The following is a 23,587-nucleotide window of genomic DNA, read 5'->3' as shown; positions in this document are numbered from 1 at the left end:
GAAGCATGCCAATAAAGGAAACAAATCAAAATCTCTTTTAAATCTAAAGATGTTGTTTCCACTTTCAAACTATTATAACCATTGCATATGGATCTGTTAAGATTAAATAGAACGTTGAGTTTGGGAGGAAAGAAATATGGCTTTGTCACAGTTGATGACTATTCAAGATATACGTGGGTATACTTCCTTGCACATAAACATGAGTCTTTCAAGGTCTTCGAAATATTCTATAAGAGAATTCAAATGAAAAAGATTTTTGCATCTCTTCTATCAGAAGTGAACATGAATTGAGTTTGAGAATGCTGAGTTTAAATCATTGTGTTAAAAGAATGGTATTTTTCACAACTTCTCTTCACCAAGAACACCTCAACAAAATGGGATAATTGAAAGGAAAAATAGAACTCTACAAGAAACTGTTAGGACCATGCTTTGCAAAAACTCAATTCCTAAGTACTTTTGGGCAAAAGCAGTGAACACAACTTGTTATGTTCAAAATAGAATATTGATAAGAGCATTGATCAAAAGACTCCTTATGAGCTATGAAAAGGAAGAATACCCAATATTTCATACTTTCATCCTTACGTATGTGAGTGTTTTATTCAAAACACCACAGATCAACTTGCAAAATTTGATTCAAAAATGGATAAAGGATCCTCATAGGGTATTCTAATACATATAAAGCATATAGAGTGTTTCAACTCAAGAACTTCAACTATAGAAGAATGCATCCATGATAAGTTCAATGATGGTCTAACAACTGATAGAAAGCTATTAGATCTTGAGGATAATTTTGGATATATGCAGATTGGTTTGTCTATTCATCTAACATTGATGAAGCCAAGTGGTATGCTAAAATTATTCCTCATACTAGAGAGTCATCTAGCTTGCAACCTCAAACGAAGGATAAGAAATTTGTTAACTACCACCCTTAAGATCAGATTATTGAAGATCAGACTGAAGGAGTCAAAACCAGATCATCATTTTAAAGATCTTATGTCTTATGCTTTCATGTTTGAAATAGAACCTAAGATGATAAATGAAATAATCACATATAATAATTGGATTATTGCAATGGAAGAAGAACTCCACTAGTTCACTGGAAATGATGTCAAGATGCTTGTTCCCAAGCCTGAGAACAAAAGCATCTTGGGAACAAGATGGGCATTTAGAAATAAATTGGATGAACAAGATAAGGTAGTAAGGAACAAAGCTATGTTAGTAGCTCAAGGCTTTAACCCACAAGAAGACATAGATTTCACATAAACCCTTGTTAATGTTTCTAGACTTGAAGCTATGATCAGGTATTGAATAGACGACCCTTGAAATAAAGTAATTGGTCCTGAAAACTAAAGTTCTCCTTCATAGATGAGTCTGTGATAAGCTTCTTATTAACTTTTTGCCCTTTTAATGTGAGAAATAAAACTACTGCAAAATGCTCACACAACTCAAGGATAGGAGATGAGAGAGAAACATATATGGTGGGTCATCAAAATACTTCTTGGAAAGAGCATCAACAACTAGATTGGTTTTTCCAGGTTTGTAAAATATTTCAAACTGAAACCCTTGAAGCTTGGCTGTCCATTTCTGTTGTTCTAGAGTTTGGATTGTTTAAGTTAACAATGTGTTTAGGCTTTTCTAATCTATGTATATGTGAAAATGTCTTCTGAGCAAATATTGATGCCATTTTCTCACTGCTTTAGTGATGGCATACATTTCCCAGACATACACTAAGGAGGCCTGAAGGCAGGGACACATCTTCTTGCTAAAGAAAGCCAGTGGGTGGTGATTCTAAGTCAAAATGGCCCCAATAGCTATTGTAGTGGCATCTGTCTCTAGAACAAAAATTTGAGAGAAATCTGGTAAGGCAAGGACTAGGAGAATTGTCATTCTTTTTCTTCTTCTTTTTTATTTATTCTGTAAGCACTCTTGAAGCATTTGTATTCCAAGAAAACTTAGTGGAACCAAGTAAATCAGTGAGGGGAGCGACGAGAGTGGCATAGTGACACACAAATTTTCTGTAAAAACTAGTAAGGCCAAAACAACTGTGTAAAGCTATGAGAGAATGTGGCTCCAGACAATCTAGAATAGCCTGCACTTTGTCGGAATCAGGGGCAACCCCTTGAGCAGAGATTGCGTGTCCTAAATAATTAACAATAGGAACAACAAATATACACTTAGATAACTTAGCAACAAAATGATGAGTAGTAAGTAAGTAATCTAAGTGGATAGAAATTGTAGGGCTAAAAATCAGAATATCATAAAAATAACTAACACAAACCGACGTAGGTACAGCTAGTGTAAGTCATTCATGGCTGACTGAAATGTAGATGGGGCATTAGTCAAGCCAAATGGAAATACTAGAAACTCATAATGGCAATCAAAAGTCAGAAAAGCAATCTTGTGGGTGTCTTTAGGAACTACCTGAATCTAGTGGTAACCCGAGCGCAAATCAATCTTAGTAAAATTAGTAGCAACACCTAACTCATCAATTGTGGGAATGGAGAAACGGTCTATAATTGTAACAACATTAAGAAAGCAATAATCCACACAGAATCGCCATGACCAATCTTTTTTTTATCAATAGAAATAGGGAGGAGAAAATTGCTATTGTTGGGTTTGATGATACCCTCTTCTAGCATCTCATTGATAATTTTTTTTGTTGCTTCTTTTTTAGAGTAAGGGTAACAATAAGCTTTAACATTGATAGGTGGGGTGTTTGGAATTAAGGGTATGTGGTGATCATGGGATCTAGGTGGTGGTAGTCCATGTGGGGGTTGGAATATAGAAGAGTAGTTGTGAATGATATTTTGAATTTCTAAGGGTAGAGTGTGTATAGGTGAATCTAGCTCAAGTAAGGGTTGGGAAGTTTATGTTGTGAGAGAGGGTGTAGGTTAGAAGGTGAGTAGATGGAAGGAAGCAATGGAGTTAGTTTGTACCAATTGGAAAATTAGAGGATAAGTAGATGGGGTGGGGTTAGAGTGTGGGTTGCCAAGCAAGGTAAATGGGGCATTCTGACAGGTAAATAAAATGCAAGGAATAGCAAAATCAGTTGTAATGGGTCTTATGGTATGCAACCATTCAATAGCCAAAACGATGTCATCCAATTCAATAGGTAAGAGATAAAGTGGGATGGCGAAGGTAATGTCTTGCAATCTCAGTTTAATATTTGGACAGAATCCCTGGCATTGGTTGTGATCATCATTGCCAACCATGACAAAGAGAGGAGTGGTGGGAGTGATGGATAAGTGAAGATGGTGGGTAATTCTAAGTTGCAGTATGTTATGTGAGCTACCCGAATCAACTAGCACAGTGAGAGGTAAATTTCCAATAAATCCTTGGAATTTGAGTGTTTGAGGGGAAGGGGATCCAGTAAAGGCTTATGGGGAAAAATGGAAATGTATAGGTTCTGACTGGTCATCAAGGGGGGTGGGTTAGGAGTTGCTGGGTCAATGGTTTTAGAATCAGCATCATCCTCGACCAACAACAGGAGAAAATGCTTCGCACTACACCTATGGCCAAGCACATACTTTTCATCGCAGTTGTAGAATAAACTTAGTGTTTTATGGTCTTGCATTTAGGTTGATTTCATTGTAGGTATGGGAAGTTAGGGGGTGGCTGGTTTAGGGATTGTAACTTGGGAAGGGGTGGGGATGAAAGTTGAGTAGTAGAAGTATGATGCAAAATGGACGGTTGGGTTTTGGTTTAGAATCTTTGATTTTAGATTCAACAAGCTTAGCTAAACCAATGGCTTGGGAAATGGAAGAGGGTTGTTGAATAGCCATTTCGTGGTATTAAAAAAAAGCTAAGGATCACATCTTGAGGTAACCTCAGAATCTGATTGTAGATTCTCTCACAATTGTTCTGATAGTTAATAACAAAACCATATTGTCTTAGTTTAAATAATTCTTCCTGATAATTTTTATATGAAGAAGGACCAAAACACAATTCCAAAACCCTTTTAAAAGAACCCCAATTTGTAAACTGAGCATTTTGATGCATCCACTTAAACCAACTAAGAGCATCAATTTTCATATTAAAAGAAGCCAAGTAGAGTCGTTGTTCAACTTGAAATAACCAATCAAGAGGGTAAGATCCGCAAAAAATGGCTAGCTGCAATTTGGGTGGGCGTTTAGGGTTGGGTGATGAAAAGGGAAAGGAGAAATGGGGAGTAGATGGGGTTGTGGTAGGTGTTGTGATTGTGGTAAAGATAGGGTGTGGGAAAAGAGGACGAGTGTGAGGAAGGGAAGATGAATTGTGAGGAAAGTGGGGTTGGGATGTTGAAAAGGAAATTGCTTCAGTAGGAAACATAGAAGGAACATTGGGAAAAGATAGGGTGAGAGAAGGGTTAATGCTAGGGGGGCTGCCATATGGGTATGAAGTGACAAGGGTTTGAGGTGTTATAGCTAGTGGGGAGGAACCAAGGATTTGGGTACTAGTTAGAGTTAAAGGAACAATTAATGGTTGAGTAGCAAATGTAGAAATGGGGAGTGAACCTAGTGGAGGTGAGGTAAGGGGCAAAACTTGGTCCTAGATGTTGGACATGACTATGGTGAGGTTCTCATGACGAGTGCCCCATGTTTTACTCCAACAGTTGCTAACAAATGTCTTGAGAAACCATTTTAGACTGCATGGTGGTGAGGAGCTCATGGATGGCCTTGAAAGGGTCACCCTCATCCTTTTGACAAGTGGGATGCATGGGAACAATGGACGAAAGCTCCAATTTGTTAGGATCTTAAGCTACTACTACTAAAACTAAGAACAATAAATGCAAGGGAAACTTAAATAGATAAAAGAAAGATTGTTGTGCTTATTTTCAATAACCCTAATCTTCAACATAACTATATATAGTGAGATAAAAAAGACCGAATCAATAAGGCCCAACAGAGGTTACAACTAGAAAACAATAACATAAGAGTGTGAACTTAAAAGGCCCCTAAAGGCTACACCAAAAAGAAAAGAACAAGGTCGTTGCTTTGGGCACCCAGTGTTTTTGCTAGGACACCCAACAACAAAGGTGAAAGGGCTAAAATGCCCTTCACCTTTTGCCTATAAAAAACAAGAGTGACTCATCTGTAAGAGTCGTTGATCATGCACGGTTTTTGTTCTTCTTCTTTCCTTCTTCTTCCTCCACTTCCTGCACCACTGTGGTTCTTCTTCTTCCTCTTCCCTGTGTCATTTCACTCTGTTGGTACTTCTTCTTCTTCCTTCGTGGGTGTTGGTCCTCTGTTTGTGGTTTTTCTTATTGGTGGCTCCTGATCCTTTGTTGTTGGCCTTATTATACTTATTTTTTATGCATTGTGTTGCTACTCCTTCGTTGTTGTTGTTGTTCCTTTCATGTTGTTGTTTGAAGCAATGTCAAAGACAAAAATGACATTTTTCTGAAAAAATCACATACAAATCATCAATCCATATGACCGCTAATCCGTATGGGTTTTTTTTGTTAAATATTTTTTTTTTCAATTCTTTTTTTCTAAATTTTCTTTTTTGAAATTTTTGTTTACATTGTAAATATATATTTGTCAATTATTATTTAAATTGTTTCGTGGTGTAATGTTGTTTTGTAATGTTGGTGAAATTTTATAATGTTTTCTTATTTATATGTTAAGTATTGATTTTATTTATAAAAAAAAATATATTAGTTATTACTAAGATTAGATTGATAAAACTAAGATTAGATTATATTGCTAAAATTAAGATTATATTGGTGAAACAATTAATTTTCAATATTGTTATATTATATTTGTTTAACTTTTAAAAATATCGAAACAAATATTTAAAAGATATTAAATTTGTTACTTATGAATAATATTGAAATCATAATTAAAAATATTTTAAATTTTTTAGTTACAAAAAATATTTAAACGAAAATTTTAAATAATTAAATTTTTTTTATAAAAATATTAAAACATAATTTTTAATTGTCCAATAAATCTGTTAGTTACAAAATTATAAAACCAAAATTTAAAATTTAAAATATGATAAGATTGTTAGTTTACGATAATGATTGAAATCAAATTTAAAAATATATTAAATTTGGTAGTCATATAAAATATTGAAACCAAAATTTAAAATTTAAAGTATGATAAGATTTTTAGTTTAAGATAATGACTGAAATCAAATTTAAAAATATATTAAATTTGGTAGTTATAAAAAATATTGAAACTAAAATTTAAAATTTAAGATATGATAAGATTGTTAGTTTAAGATAATCATTGAAATCAAATTTAAAAATATATTAAATTTGATAGTTATAAAAAATATTGAAACTAAAATTTAAAATATGATAAGATTGTTAGTTTAAGATAATGATTCAAATCAAATTTAAAAATATAAATTAATTTGGCAATTATAAAAAATATTGAAATCAAAATTTAAAATTTAAAATATGATAAGAATGTTAGTTTAAGATAATGATTGAAATCAAATTTAATAATATATTAAATTTGATAGTTATAAAAAATATTGAAACCAAAATTTAAAATTTAATTATTAATCATTGTATAAAAATTTAAATTTTTTTAAGAAACATACAGATTGTCAATCCGTATGACTCAACGATCCGTATGGGTCATATGGATTGCTGATCCGTATGAACCATACGTCCGTATGAGTCATACGAATTGACAATCCTTATGTTTCTAAAATTTTTTACATACCTCTTCTTCTCCTGCGACAAATAACCACCCAACTTCAATTTATCCTCTTGATCAACGCACGTATACTACCGGAGACAAAAAAACAACGCTCAGAAAAGAAGACTAACAAAAGCTAACGAAAACAACTTATACTAATTAAGGGTGTGAGATTTTACGGAAAAAAAGGCGCTGCAGAAATGAAAAATCAAACCTTCTATTTGTAACCTAGGTATTTTTGGCATTTCCAAAAACTACTGGGTGCCCCAAGCAGTTACCAAAGAGCAATAACAAAGGCCCACGTAGAGATAGTTATGGCCCATATTGAATAAAATTATTCAACCAAACAAATTTTGGAGTGTTTCTCTTGGGTCTTGCTTCGTCCAATAGTTGTGGCCCATTAACATGTTGACTTTTTGTTTTCAACCACCGAAATTGTCTCCGACACAACACCTTCTCAGCCTCTGCCTTCCACTTTTTTGATAGACTTCAACGATACTCGGTTCCCACTCTAGCATTGGCACATTGACAATGTTGAACCATCAATAATAACTTGCTCTGTCGTGGAGGCATTCTTGGTTTCAACAAAGGCACGACGTGATCGGTAATACGTTGCGACAACCCACACATATTAGTTTAGTAGAACAAATTTCTAATTAGTTTCAACGAAGCTAATCATATAATTCATATTATAGTATATTTTGAAATGTTTATATTACGTCGATTTTAATCTATATGAACGAGGTAGCAGATGATTTTGGATTAATATGAAATTTTACATATGTAATTTATGTGGAAAAAACTTTCAATCCAACAGTGAGTTTTAAGAAAATATTATTTAGTTTATAGTTATAGAATGATGTAATAGTTGTTAAAGTTTTACCAATATCATTTAATCTCTCATCTCCATGTGTGTGTATATATCTAAATTGATTGGTAATGTTAATTTTAATTATCAACGAAATGTTTTAGTAGGAAAAAAAAACAAGTGAAAAAAGTGAGATGTTAGGAAAAGAAAAACAATAAGATTTGAATGAGGCCAAACTCATTATTCAATAAAATAGCAAAGCATGTTATGCAAGTGTAAATTTTTTTATTAATATAAAATTTTACATATGTGAAAAATATTATTTAGTTGAAAGTTATAAAATGATGTAATAATTGTCAAAGTTATACCAGTATAATTTAATCTCTGTTCTTCGGGTATATATATATATATATATTTTGATTGATTGGTAATGTTAATTTTAATTATCAACACAAAGTTTTAGTAGGGGAAAAAACTCAAGTGAAAAAAAGTGAGATGTAGGGAAAAGAAAAACAATAAGATTTGAATGAGGCCAAACCCGTCGTCATTCAATAGAATAGCAAAACACGTTATGCAAGTTGCAAATTCAATGAACATAGATATGAAGGTAAAGTAACCAAGAAAGCCACCTAATCTTAAGAAGTTACTAACTCCAATAACAAATGAGTATATATATTCTGGTATTGTTTCTCATCACTTGCTTTGGAGCTAATAATATACGCATTTCTCACAAAGAGTAAGTATGGACATTCTTGTTTGTAGCTCAACACTATCACAACATAAGAATACTGCCCAGCATCTAGCTATCTCAGTTCTTGGAACCAGAAGCAGGAGGAGGTTGGTGCAGTTGTTGATACATGGCAGCAAGTCTACTGTAGGCATCGATGGTCATGGGCTGCAAATAATTATTACATTTTATTAGTTATTAATTATATAATTTTATAGATTTAAGAAATCATCATTGTTTTCTCTGTACATAATAATTAAAAAAATAACATAACTAAAGAGGAATTACCTCTGAACTAAACAAAGAATTTATGACCATGTATCTAAGTGGAGAGAGGAACAAAAATTTCAAAATGCCAAATAAAGGTGTATTCTAAATAGCTTAGAGTCTTCGATCAATACAAAGCCATCAATGATAATGATGTATCTTGTTTAATAATCAAGGGGTGAAGATAATTTTAAATTTATAATTGAAATGCTATTTTGAGGAATTTCTTTGGAAGCTCACGATGACGATGCTCTTTATTCTATTAAAACCCAGGAGAGTGATGAGGTATAAGCTATTTAAATTTATTAATTAATAATTAATTTTGTGCAGTGCTAAAAACCAGTACGCAATATTAATGCTGCAATGAATTCGATTTGACTGATTTCTACAACCTTATCACTTGTGCCTCACAAATTCAGTACCCAGCCAATTCAGCAAAATCCTGTTGCTTTCGATAATTATAAGAAAATTGAACTTCTTACCTTATCCGCAATAAATATGAGTCAAACAAATATACAATAGGATCAACCCAGGGTTTGGATAAATATAGGTTCAAACATTAGAGTGTCGTCATTGTATAAAACAAGAAGACCAAAGACGATTGTTTAGTGAAAAATAAAATATGATTTTTTTTTGGTAATGAAAGTATATGATATTTTAAAACTATATATTTTTTATTTAATATCTTTCATTTGAGAATTCTTAATAAATGTAATTAAACACTCGTTAGCATTTAGCTAAATATTTGCTTACCTGTGATTGGCATCCAAAAAATGTCGACAAGGGGTCAGGCATCACGTTGGCCGGAGTCCCTTGAAGTCGGTCGCCGCCACCAGCTGCGGCCGCGGCATCCCACGAGGCTGCCATGGGCATGAAGGCAGAAGGGTGGAGGACTGGAGGGATGCCAGGGATGTGAGCACGGTTCATGGAGTTCATATCCATCCCCATTCCCATACCCATCCCCATACCCATCCCTAATCCCATGCCCATTGGAGACATCATCGACATTTGAAGCTGTTGCTGCATGGTCAATGGCAGCATCATCGATGACATGTTGATTCTATTTATCATCTGCAACTGTGCTTGCAACTGCTTCAAATATTCTATCACCTCATCCAACATTGAAGCTTTATCACTCTGTAACAAAAAAATTTAAAGAAAATTCATATATATGAAAACCATAAATATATAATGAATCGTAAATTAATGTCCCATATATATGAAATTCCATATAGCAATGTCACATATATAAAAGCAATTAATTCTATTGTTAAATATATTTTTCTACTAGAAATTGGTTTAATTTAATTAGGTAGCTAATTGAATTCATAAATAAACTATAAAATATATACTAAACATTGCATGTTGCTGTTGAAATGTTTCTTTCTTGTTTTTTTCCCCTTGTCTACTATGGTTAAGTGTGGGTTCTTTTTCTTTCGCCTTTCTCCTTCTTTTCCCTCTCTGATTTGTACTTTTGTGTTTTTGGCGAAAACGTTAGTTGTTTTAGTGTTTATGGCATAATGGACATGTACCACTGGAAACGATTTCCTGTGGGAGCAGTTGGGTGCCTCTTCACCAAACAGCCTCCTGTCAGAGTATGACAATAAGTAATTGGACTTTATGTGGACTCTATAACTGCACATACTACCCTAAAATTCTCACTTCCATAGCCATATATATGATATGATTGGAAAAGGTTCAAGAGCACAATTATCCCCACCGGCCAGTATATCTAACTAATTAGAATCTTTATGCCTTTACAACTATAATATCACATGGATTAATTATCTAAAAGAATAGTAATCATGTAATACTATTAAATTAATTATACTTTTAGATGTTCTAATAGTAATTATAAAAAATTAAAACTAAATTGATGACACAAAATGTGTAAGACATTTTTAGATGTTTATTTAACATTAGTATTTTTCCAATAATGTTGGGACCATATGTGAAGGGACAAATTAAGGTAGTAGGATATCATGTAAAGAATTTGCATATCAAAATTTTACATGAAGTGTATAATAAATGGTATGAAAGTAGATACCTTATCTACAAGGACGGTTCCATAAATAAGAAAAGCCAAAATGAACAAACAATAACATATCATATATATTAAAATGTAAGTACATGCATAAAAGTCAAACAAATAGATCTTAAAGTTGAAAATCAAGTTAAAATAATAATAAAATTAATATCAACCTAAAAAAAATAAATTAATATCAATAACAACAGTTATGAATAATATTTTTATCATTAATTATTATTATGAATAGTATTAGTTCAACGAATGTATATAATCCTCAGAAAAATATCTTGAGAGGGGAGAGGGTCCATATTCACCCCCTTTATTTGTCCACAGCTGCCAATCATTTAGGCCTTGGATACAAGTTTAAAGAAGTCACATTCAAATTAAAATGTAATTTACGTGAAATTCTGTTTCTTTTTTAAGAAAATAATTTATTTTACTTCTGGGAAGAACTAGCGAATAACATAAAAAGAAAAAACATGAGGAGGGAAATCAGTCTGAAACGGTATTTATAACTATAGTGGCTATCGAATCCTCAGGGGACCGCTAAAGTCTACGAAAGTGAATATAGCAAAGAAAGATGTTACGTCAGTATATAGCAACTGTTTCTCTCAAGGATTTGGGACCAATAGATACTAAATAATTGGCTCTGATACCACATATACAATATCATGATGATTTCAATAATAATAAAAAAAGAAAGCAATATCATGATTACCTCAGCAAAACCCCACCCTACTAGTTGCAACTATATGCTATATACTTACCTTGCTGGAATTTGGGACCAACTTTTGCAATGTCTTCATTCTTTGGTTTATCTTATCCCTCCTTTTCTGAAAAGTCAATGCATAAAAAAATGAACCAATGAACAATAAAATCTTGATTTTGTACATGTTGTTAGAATATCATCATAGCAACTTGCAACTAATTTGCAAAGTTTATTCAACGCTCACCCTTTCAGATTGGTTGTGTATAGCCGCAGCTCTGCTCCTTTTAGTGGACACCGATGATTTTCCGTTTGCTCTCTTTTTCTTCCCTTCATCCTGGTCTTCTCCCTATACGACAAAACACATCATAAAATTAATGTAACATATAAAAAAATAAAATTTAGTTAATTAAGATAGACTTATATTAATTTTCTGAATTTTTCCTTAAATTAATCAATTAAAAATTAAAAATTTTATAATATTTAATTTTATAGAGGATTATTATGTTTTAAATATTTTTTAAAAAAAAACTATTGCGGGACAATCAATTCCGTAAAAAAAATAAAAGATTAACTTAAATATTTACTGAAACATATATATATATATATATATATATATATATATATATATATATATATATATAGACACACACACATCAGTTAGTGTTATAAACTAAAGGAATTTTATTTGTACAATACTTTTGTAATAAGCTAAGTGAGGTCAATGTTAAAATAAACAACATGATAAAAATTTATTAAGAGAATAAATTATAAAAAAATATTGTAGAAAATGTATAGTTTTACAATCAGTTTGCAATTATGAAAATTGCGACAAAGGAACCAGAGTACAAAATATTGCCAAAGAGAAAATGTTCCGATAAAAATAAATTCAAAGAAAATTTGTATTTATATAATTCTTCTTATAAAACAAAGAAAAATATTGTAGAGGAAAAGGAAGTGTGAAATAAAATAATGATACAAGGTCGTAAGGGTGTTATAAAAAGTTTTATAAAGTCATATATAAATAAAAAAAATAAAGCATGAACACCCTCATGTTAGTATACATCAATATAGAAAAAATATACATATAATTGATAATATGACATACAAAATAGATAAATAAATAAGATAGACATCAATGAAAAAAATTTGCACTATTGAGATAGTTGCTTATATGAATAATATCAAGAGATGGTATTAGAGAAATCATTAGTAAATGACCAATGCACATTTGGGGGTGGATAGGATATATGGAAGAGAGAGAGAGAGATAGAAAGTGATAAATAAAAAATGTATAAGAAAATGAAAAGAGATATAAGATATTAAGATGAAATGAAAGAGAAAAATAGCATATTATTAATAATAAGCATAGTATTTTAGGTTCACAAAAAAAATAATAAAAACGGTAATTAATTATCACCACTGGTTTACTGTGGGAAACAGAATCGTGGTCGTCTACGGTGGTGGTCTTGGTGCAGTGCTTAGCGGAGCTGGTGTTTTCGAGCGAGTTGATGGAGGTGGAAGTGAAACCCACGCCAAACTCCCTGTCGCACGTGTCTAGGGTCACGTGCTTGCTATCCCTCCCAAACGTGGCACTCCCACTCACGCTCTGATCCCTCCCAGTCGCCTCATGCCCCTTCGCCCCCTTCCCCCCGCAGCATGACCCCACACGCGTGGAGCACCCCACCATGCACGTGCCGCCGGGGACCGACTCCATGCCCTGCTTGCTCTGCTCCCGGTTCGAGCAGGGCACCAATGCGTCCATCGTCACGGTGTTCGTGGTGGTGGCAGTGGCATGAGGGTCGAACCACGGCACCCTGAAGTTCCCGTAAACGCCGCCGCCCCCACCGCCGTTTAATGGTGTCGGCTTTCCTCGGTGAGGAAAGCTCGTGACTTGGTTCACTATGGACTCCAAGGTGCCACTTGCGCGAGGCTTCTCCCATGTGTACTTATTCGTGACGGCTGTTGGGGGTTTTACCGGCACACGCGGTAGCCCTAAGCCATGCATAGAAAGTTGCCCATTTTCCCATGTCAGCTCAGCAACCTCGTAGTCCAACCTGAACTCATCAAGTCACACAAACCAGTCATTAACACCCATGATGTAGTAGTAGGAGAAATTATTACATGGTCGTCACTAATTTCTTCTATTAACTTGTTTTAATTAAAAAAATATGATTGTGTGTATAATTTTTTTTATTGGTAGGAACAATGAAAGAATGGTACTACGTAATTTATAACATTTCTCATCAGTTGAGTTAGACTTTTTTTATTGTCGTACAAAAATTAATTACATAAAAATTGATCACACTAGCTATAGTCTCGAATTATAAAATAATTTCTCGTATGATACAGAGACAAAAGAAGAAGAAAAGAGAGCTAACATGGGAACATCAGGGGCAGTTGAATTAGAGTTGGAGCGAAGTGAGACTCTTGAGGGTGGTGGGTTGTCTTCGACATCCCAACTGGGAACACACTGGCTCATTTTTTTGGGGGAAGAATTGAGGCAGTGCTATGGATGGAACTGCGATTTTGTTTTGTGCTTGCTATGTTTGATGTTTGTTCACATGGCAGAAGAGAAGTGAATGTGAAGAATATTGGGAATTAAGAGAAAGAGGGAAAAGATTGATTGTTGTTAAATGAAACGACGTGATTTGGTTGTTTGGTGTGTGTGACCCCCCTTCTAATATCAGAGAAATGAGGGGAAACAAGCTTGTGGATTTGGTTTCACTACGGGAAAGAGAGAATCTAGTCCATACGTATTGGAGTGAGAAGGTGGGGAAGTTTTTTTGCGGAGTAGTCAGTTCTGTTTTGTCGTTCCAACGATTCTGATGTGTTAATTTGGTGTTGGTGTTGTGTATCATACTCTTCAATTATAAATAAATATACCGTGTATCTGATGAGTTATCATTAGCGATCACCAGTACACCCTATTTTAGAATAGAGGAAAAATATATTAAATAGTCTCGTATTATTTTTTATCAGTAAATAAAAATTTAAAAATTTATTAATTTTTATTAAAAATGAGTTATGAGATTTATACTTGTCATCCCTCCTTTCTTTTCTAATCATTAGATTTGTGATCCCTCCTTTCTTTTTTCATTTTTTTTTCTAATCATTAGATTAATCTTATATGTATATTTAGTCTCATATCATATTGATTCATGTTAATATTCAACACATGCATAATTAAATAATTAAATGTTATTACTTATTTTTATAATTAAGCTGGAAATTTTGAGCATGTGTGCAAATTAGTGGGACTATTAGCTAGTAAAAGTGTTAAACTATCTAATAATTCTTGAAATATCACGTACGTGAATCTATTTATCTCTTTGTTTATTTTTTTTTTATCTTTGTTTTGACCCATACTTTCTATTTTAATATGGGTTGTGTGTTTCTAATTTTTCTTTTGGGATATAAGTTAGGGTTAGGAACAGAAATTGGAAAAAAATTAATAAGTATAAAAAATTATGTAATTAAAAAAAAATTGACTAAAATATATTTCTCTTAATATACATTTTCTAAGATAAATTAACACCTAATATATAAAAGGTTGGAATAGAGAGAGAAAAAATAATAGCACTTTCTAATGAGTGTAGAGGATGAATTTAAAAGGAAATTAATAAATGGAAAATACATGAGCTTAACAAAACATGAGGGGGTCAGCAATATTATATATATATATATATATATATATATATATATATATATATATATATATATATATATATATATATATATATATATATATATATATATATATATATATATATGAATGAATGAATGAATGATGAAATTTAAAGTATATTACGACAAAATATTGTTGTTACCGTAGATGAAGTCTTAGCAAATGTTGAAATTTCAAGGTCTAATTATGATTTAAATTATTTAATTTGATGTTTAAATTTTTAAAAGGTTTAATTTGGTTCTTAATTTTTTAAAAATAAATCTATTTGATTCCAAATTTTTAAAAGGTTCAATTGAATTCTCAAATTTTTAAAAATGAATTAATTTGATCTTCAAATTATTTTAAATGGTTCAATTTAGTCCTCAAATTCTTAAAATTTTGATATTAATTAATTGGTTTTAAAGTATTTGAGCACCAAATTAAAACTTTTTAAAAATTTGAGAACCAAATTGATTCATTTTTAAAATTTTGAAAACCAAATTGAACATTTTTAAAATTTGAAGATCCAATTAAATCATTTAAAATAATTTGAGAACCAAATTTATAATTAAACCAAATTTAAACTTGTAGTATGCACGTATAGGTTAATATCGATTATGTCATACACATTTTAGTTGGTTTGATATACTGGGTTTTTTAATAATAAGCGGCATAAATGTAAACCCGTGGCATTTTAAATTGTAAAAAATAATTCTAAATCCTCCTACAATTTTTTTACTTCTTTTATGAGAAGTTTTAAATGTGTTTTATACTTCTAATTTCTGCGTTATGTAGTTTATGCGGATTGTAAATTTTAGGCAAGCCGGGCCTAATACCTTTTTCTTTATATTTTATTTTTACCAAATAATTTTTGGATATATGTATCTTATTTTTCCATAGACGCATTTTCTATAAGAGACAATTTATTTTGAGTCAAATAAAATTATAGGTGATATAACTCTTTCTAGTTAGACATGAAAATGATTTTATAATTTTATTTTTTATTTCAATTTCTATTCTTATTTTAGACTTTTTTTTATCAGGTTATTCATTATATTTATCATCTTCTCTCTATATGTTAATTTTTTTTTCTTATTTCTTAAATAATTTACCAAGTAAATATCAAATACTCAACTTAATTTAATCATTTAAACAATTATGGTCATTGAATAAGTTTTCAAAATTATAAATCTGAGAAATTTTAATTCTTCATTTACTATTTTATAATACTAGTACGTAGACATGTGGAATGCATGGGAAATTAGTATTTTATTATTATTATTCTAATTGATATGTAATATTATTTTTTAAGATAAATATTTTTTATTAGTTTATAAGTTTTTTTATTATATTCATTCTAATACTTAATATAAAAATGACTATAAATTTTAATAATATTAATGAAATTAAGTGTAATGATATTTTTTAAAGAATAATCATGTTTATTTTATGTTAATGCTTGATATGATTCTGCAAAGGTCTAATTACTTCAAGTATTTTTTTTTCAATGGATGAAAGGTCCAATGACTAAAACAAGAATTAAAAGAATCAAGAAGACTTTTCAAAGTTTAGTTATGCAAATGTCCAAATCAAGAATTGTTTCATTTTTAGAATTTGAAGAAAAATTCAACAAACTTAAAGACTATAATTTGAAAAACACAACGAGCCCAAGAGTTTATATTCAAGATGTAGCCGTTGGTTGGAATATATTTGGATGGATCACATAGCTTTTGGACATTAGAACTAATTAAGACTCATTTTTTTTTATTTTTTCTTCGAATTTTCATATTTTATTTTCATGTATTAAGTTTAGATGACTCTTGACATCTTTTGGATAAGTTGTTATGTTTTTTAGGGTTCCCAAGTTATTATAGTGACTAGTGGGATTTTATTTTTATTGGAAATTTAATGTAAGTTGAAATTTAATTATGAGTGTGAATTAATTCCTAGTGGGAATTTTAGAGGAAAGCCTAGTCTATAAATAGAAAAAACTTTTTATAGTTTTGAGGCAAAATGAATTTAAATGAAATCTAAATTTTTTTTTCCTTTGTAAGAGTTTCCCTTGGTTCTTCGACGATGGCTCTTTAGGGTCTTTCATGACGGTTTTCACCATCATGCATCAAATCCACCATCATAGAACGTGGTTAGTTTTCCATGATAATTTTATACGTTTTTACAATAAAAGTCTTTTTACATGTGGTTTGTCATAAAAGATGGACTTTCTGAGATAATTTTCTTGAAAATCATCATTAATGTTAAGCTTTCTATCATGGTTTCCAAAATACCGTCATAATTTTTAATTTTTTTAATATTTATTTTTTTATAGCCAATCTAACCTGTAATTAAAAAAAAAAAAAAAATTCATGCAGTCCAGACCATAGGTAAGGAAACATCGTATAAAAACGACAATTAAATTGTATTGAATCTCTATCCACTTAAGAGGGTTATTCTCAAGATATTCTATTTTAATTATATTTCTTTTGCTTAAAAACATAAATAAATAAAAACGTATTGAATGACTATAATGTATGCATTTTATTACTAAAGAACCAAATAGTAATTACAGCTAGAAGAGTTACTTTTACCATGATATACCTTTTTTCACTAGACCTTAATTTATAATTTTTCCTTTCGAGCAACGTACATAAATACATATATACATACATAAACATATGATATATATAGTATCTTAGACATGACACATTTTAATTTCACCTATACAAACATCCTCTATATGTTGGTGTCCTGTAATCTGGTCCGCTGCTTTCTCTGTAAACTAGAGGAGTACATGAAATAGGAGCTAAACACATACCTCTGGTTCTAAGGTTTAACTTTGTGTCCTCCTTATAATCTGTTCTATCCAAGCTTCTCCACGGATCCTTCAATCCCTTGAAAACCAATGTCAATTAATTAATAGGGTTAATTAATTATTGATGAGAGAGAAAGCTTGAGAAACTTTTAAAATGAATGAACAACTTTTTACGTTGTGTGAATTAGCTTTCAAGTAAGGGTTGCTCAGTAGCTGAAAAATATGTATGAATTTTTTTTAGTCAGAAAATATGCATGAACACGATTGTAAATTAAGCAAAAAAATATTACGTTAAAGGAATTAAGCAACAAGAAATTTAACCCTTATTGTATAATAATTAATTAGTTATATTTGTGAAGGATAAAATAATAATTAGTTAAATTGTTTTGTGTTTAAAATTGTATCTTAGCTCTATGTTCTATGTTGGGGATAGCCAATGGTTAAGCATTTACATGATCACTCTTTGGGCATCACCCTTGTTTTTTTATAGCATGCAACTCTATTATTGTAAGCCTAAAAGAATGGATATCTAAACAGACCATAATCTGCATTTGCTATTAAACACAAGGACCATCACTACTATTCAATGGAAATTATACTATTATTACCTTAGGATCTTTTCGTGGCCTTTTTATAGCTTTTGTACAACACTTCATAGCCCTTTCTGCTGCGTGAATAATTCATTTCATGCATTTCATTGTTTCCTGTATTTAGAAAGTTAGTTAATATTTTAAGCAAAGAAGGGATATATACCATCTCCATCTTTGTCCAAAAGACAAAAGGCTTCTAGAAACTTACTAATCACAAAGACATATAAATCCAAGCAGATTATAATATCAGTAATAAGTTTAGTGGTTGAAATTCAAAGGTAAAAGAAATACCTCATCATGCAAATCACCTAATTATTTAATTATATATGGCATTTCTTCTAGCACTTTGCCTTTAAGGCCCTTCTAAATACTGAGAGAAAAAGAAACTCATAAACCTCAATGCATAAGAAACTGATCAACTCGAGATCGAATCTACATGTAACAATGAAATAAAGGAATGAGAAATTAATAAAACAAAAGGATGGACATACCTCCTATATACAGAGTTTGGAATAGTTGATGGCATAATATAAGCATGGACCCAATAGTTGATGAAATAATATAAGCCTAGACCTGATAAATTCATGTCAACACTTTGCAAGTGCCTACAAAGAAAAGAAATTATATATAGTAGTATAGTAAAGCTCCTTCATCTCTCTCTTTATTGAAAAACCCCTGACTAAAGAGATTCCATGTATACATTACTATCTCCATACAATCAAGGGGTATCATAATATCCTTTAAGCACAAGAATTTTACTCTTATAGAAACACTTAATAAGATAATATGGATATGTATGAAATAAAACACTTCAATTCAATGAGAATGGAGATAAATTTAACCCGATATCAATGATCTCAAGCAATGTGCTCTAGATTTTGTTACCTATGACCTGGTCAATAAATCATTAATTTGTTCAAACTTCAAAGTCCTTGGTTAAATGAAAATTAACCTTGGTTCAAATTGATCAGCATACTCTGAAGATAAATGTTTACATGAATTTTTGAACAGATATTGGGATCTAGGAATGACTTCACAGTGTTCTGATAACTGCTAATGATGAGTATATTTTGGGATTAAATTATATAGAAATTTGTAATTTTTCTCTCATAATTTTTTCTTTTTGAGCAAATAATTGTTAAATTAAATATTATTTAAGTTTTTGTGCAGAGAATATTAAAAGCGATGAATTTATGATGCTTAGTGAGTAAAATAAAGCCCAAAAAGAAAGATAATTAAGGAAGGCAGGAATAATTAAGGAAAACGAGCTAATTAAGGAAAGCATGACTAATTAAGGAAAATGGCTAATTAAAGAAAGCGTGACTAATTAAGGAAAGTAGACTAATTCAGGAAAGTAAAGGCAAACTTAGTGCAAGAATCCTGTTAATCTACACCTATAAAAGAAGAAGAGAGAAGAAAGAAAAAACAAACAGAAGTTCCAAAAGAATATAATTTCTTATAGAATGCAAAAGCTAGAAGAAGGAGAAGCAAACATTCGAAGTCACTCCTTCCCTCCATTCCCTTTCTTATCTTTTCATTCTTTACTAAATATTTTCCTCTAGCAATTGTAAAGCCTCCATGATAATGAGAGGCTAAACCCCCTTTGTTGGAAACATTATTTTCTAATACAACTAGGAAATGGTATCTAAGTAATGTCATCATTAGGGATATGTTGATATTTGTTTAGCCTGTTATACATCTCTATTCTTAATGTCATTTACTATTTTTGCTCTATAAAGGGATTTGGGAGAGAAAATAGATAAATTAGACTCTTTCATGTGGGAGACCAAAATTAGAGTATACTAGTATATGCAGGTGTAAATTGGAACAATTATAAATTGAGAAAATTTATTAACATTACATCAAAGAGTAGCTTTGGTAGGCTAAATTCTCAACATTTTCATCTTCTGAATTTCCTTCTACAATAATATTGAATTTTCTCATTTTTTCAGTCTTTAATTAATTAATTTAAATTCTTGTTTAATTTTTTTCTCTTGTTTGATTTAATTTTCTACCAATTTAAATTATTGTTTTTTTCATAACTTTTCAAGTCAATTTTATTTAACTTCTTTTTTTAATAAAATATTCATCTACCTAAGTATAAACAAAGTCCTTGTGGATTCGACACTCGGACTTTCGTTTTAACTTTGCTACTTGGGACGGATTGGTGCACTTGTCAATCAACAAGTTTTTGGTGTCGTTGTCAGGGACTTTGTTCTTTGTACTTGGTATTTTGAGTATTCTATTTTTAATTTTTACTTTCCCTTAATTTTTTTAAAAAAATAATTTTTCATTTTTCATTTTTCACTCTTATTTTACTTTTTAATTTTTATTTTCTGTGATAACATGTACGATAGTGTTTTTCTTTCTTGTATGCGAGGAAACAATCTTGTTCCATTGGATCTAGAGATTAAAGCAATGTAGAAGAAACAACACTATAAGAAGAAAGAGAGAACAACAAGGGAATCAAGAACCATCATCCTCTATATCATCTTCTTCTTTTCCACATCCCAACTTTGAAGAACACATCATGGTAGAAGACTGACCACAGAGGATCACCTTGGAGGACTACTATAGTACCTCTACACCTCAATATTTCACAAGCATAGCCTGGCCCGAAGTTCAAGCTGCCAACATCACTTATCCATATTCTCTCATGCAGTTGATTCAAGACAATCTCTTTCATGGGCTACTCAATGAAGATCCATATGCCCACCTTGCTACATACATAGAAAATTTGCAACATAGTGAAAACAGATGGAGTTCCTAAAGATGCCATCCACCTCAACCTATTCTCTTTCTCCTTGGCTGGTGAAGCAAAAAGATGGCTGCACTTGTTCAAGGGAAATAGCTTGCAGAAATGGGAAAAGGTGGTGGAGAAATTTTTGAAGAAATATTTTCTAGAGCCCAAGACCGCTAAGGGAAAGGTGGAGATCTCTTCATTCCACCAATTCCCTGATGAATCACTGAGTGAAGCTCTTGATCGCTTCCATGGTTTACTCTGGAAGATTCCCACCCACTGGTTCAGCGAGTCAGTTCAACTCAATATCTTCATTGATGGCTTTTGGCCCCATTCGAAGCAGTTACATGATGCCTCCACTGGTGGGAAGATCAAACTGAAAACACCTGATGAAGCTATGGAGTTGATGGAAAATATGACAGCCAGTGACCATGCCATCCTTCGTGATCGAGCCTACACACCATGCCATCCTTCTCGAGCTCACATCACAAGACGCATTACTAGCCTAAAACAAGCTCCTAGCCAAGCAACTAGAGACCCTCACAGAGACACTAAGCAAGCTTCCTCAACAATTGCAAGCAGTGCAACCTACCCATTCTTCAGTCATGCACATTGGGGGATGCAACATCTATGGTGGGGCCCATGAGTCAGGCATGTACATGGTCCAAGACGATGCATCCAAAGAAGTCAACTATATGACCAATCAACACCGTCAAGAGTTTCATCAAAGAGTACCTCCTGGATACAATCAAAGGGAAAATTTCTCTCAAGGCCAAGGTTGGAGGTCCCACCCCGGGAATAACTTCAATAGAAATCAAGGAGTTCCATCTAATCGACCTCCCAATCAAAGGCCTAATTTATATGAGAGAACCACCAAGCTAGAAGACACTTTGACTTAGTTTATGTAGGTTTCTCTGTCAAATCACAAGAACACTAAGTTTGCCATTAGGAATCTGGAGGTACAAGTGGGCCAATTAGCTAAGCAATTGGCTGAAATGTCCACGGGAAGTTTTGTGGCCAACACGGAGAAGAATCCCAAGGAAGAATGCAAGGTAACTTTCATTAGAAGTCAAAGGAGGAAGAATGCAAAGAGAAAAAATAGAGCTAATGGAGTATTGGAGGATATGAGTAATGAGGAAGGAGAGAATAAAAAGAGAGAGGAGGATGAAGAAGAGAAAAATGAGAGTAAGGAGAGAGGTGATGAGGTCTTACCTATTAAAACCAAAAGTCAGTTAGCTAGGGAGGCTAGAAAAGAGATACCCTCAGTCCCAGTGAAGGACATCCCATGTCCCTTGGTGCCATCAAAGAAAGACAAGGAGCGATATTTTGCTCAGTTTCTTGACATCTTCAATAAGCTGGAGATCACCATTCTCTTTAGAGAGGCCTTACAACATGTGCCTTTGTATACCAAATTTCTGAAAGACCTCCTCACAAAGAAAAAGAAATATATCAATGATGAGAGCATTATGGTGGAAGGAAATTGCAGTGTTGTAATCCAGAAAATTTTACCACAAAAATTCAAAGACCCAAGAAATGTAACCATCCCATGCTCTATTGGAGATGTGTCAATGGGTAAAGCTCTCATTGATTTGGGAGCAAGCATTAATTTGATGGCTCTCTCTATGTGCTAGAGAATTGGAAATCTAAAGGTTGCTCCTACTAAAATGACTCTTCAATTGGCAGACCACTCCATTATCAAACCACATGGTGTAGTTGAAGATGTCCTGGTTAAAGTTCGCCAATTCACTTTTCCGGTGGACTTTGTGATAATAGACATAGAAGAGGATTATGATATTCCCTTAATATTGGGCAGACAATTCATGCTGACTGCAAAATATATTGTGGACATGGGAAACGACAATTTGGAGATGAGTATGAAGGACCATAAAGCCACCTTCAACTTGTTTGACACAATAAAATATCCCAGTGATAACAAGACCTGCTTTAAGGTGGAGGCAATTGAGCAAGAAGCCGACCTTGCTGGGTAGTACCTGGAGTCTTTGTTTCTAGAAGAAGATGAAGTCAAGCCAATTGTGAATCCAACAACCCCCTCCATTGTCCTCTCAGGGCTAAGGGGAGTCAAGGCCCGAACCACTCTAGACACTCCACTAGCTCCATCTCTAGTAATCCTTCCTCTAGCCACCTCTTCTACAATCGAAAAGCCTTTTTCCTCTTCCTCTCAGTCGGAGCAGCTCCTCCTTATGCTACAAAGCCTCCACCATGGACAATACCTTTTTGATGTAGAGCCTTCACCAGCTATCTGTCCAACAGCCAATGATGACACCAGAGGCATTTCTATCTCAGGTTGCCTGGCCAGGAGTCCAACTTCCTTCTGTAAAAGAGGGGGGGGGGGGGGGGGGGCGGGGTGATACCTCTGGTATTGGTAATGATGATGTTGTCGAGATTGGAGCTGATGATGATTACATTACAGACATCACCACTGTCATACCCTAATTTTGTTCGAGGACGTTTATTTACAACCATTTAAATTCTTGCCAACCGAGTTGAGATGCTTAACACTCATCGCCGTGTAATCCGTAAAGTTTCGTGACTTTTCGGAAGGAAATGAGCCAAAAACACAAAATGAGGGTGAACTGATCAATTTAGGGGGG

The 23,587-nt window shown here is 32.5% G+C and overlaps 1 protein-coding gene across 1 annotated transcript; it reads right to left on the bottom strand.

Annotated features, from left to right (window-relative positions):
* Window positions 1–7,958: 7,958 nt before the first annotated feature.
* On the bottom strand, window positions 7,959–14,002 carry LOC114413015 (transcription factor UNE10-like). The gene is made up of 6 exons (XM_028377165.1): window positions 13,551–14,002; window positions 12,590–13,226; window positions 11,417–11,518; window positions 11,231–11,296; window positions 9,188–9,571; window positions 7,959–8,335 (listed from the first exon to the last, which is right to left on the bottom strand). The coding sequence occupies exons 1-6, from the start codon at window positions 13,649–13,651 to the stop codon at window positions 8,249–8,251; spliced, it is 1,377 nt and encodes a 458-aa protein (XP_028232966.1). The 5' UTR covers window positions 13,652–14,002; the 3' UTR covers window positions 7,959–8,248.
* Between the last annotated feature and the right edge of the window lie 9,585 nt (window positions 14,003–23,587).

This window comes from Glycine soja, chromosome 1 (assembly GCF_004193775.1).
Source record: "Glycine soja cultivar W05 chromosome 1, ASM419377v2, whole genome shotgun sequence".
Classification (NCBI taxonomy): domain Eukaryota; kingdom Viridiplantae; phylum Streptophyta; class Magnoliopsida; order Fabales; family Fabaceae; genus Glycine; species Glycine soja.
The sequence above is the reverse complement of the archived record's forward strand: the minus strand, read 5'-3'. Positions and strand labels throughout refer to the sequence as shown.

Bases quoted from the DNA above. Each gene is read 5' to 3' on its own strand.
- LOC114413015 (XM_028377165.1), bottom strand. From the start codon at position 13,651: ATGAGCCAGTGTGTTCCCAGTTGGGATGTCGAAGACAACCCACCACCC. The intron at 11,519-12,589 runs GTGATAATTAAT...TTTGTCGTATAG, and splicing joins TTTCCCACAGTAAACCAGTG to GGAGAAGACCAGGATGAAGG. The intron at 11,297-11,416 runs GTGAGCGTTGAA...TTGACTTTTCAG, and splicing joins TACACAACCAATCTGAAAGG to AAAAGGAGGGATAAGATAAA.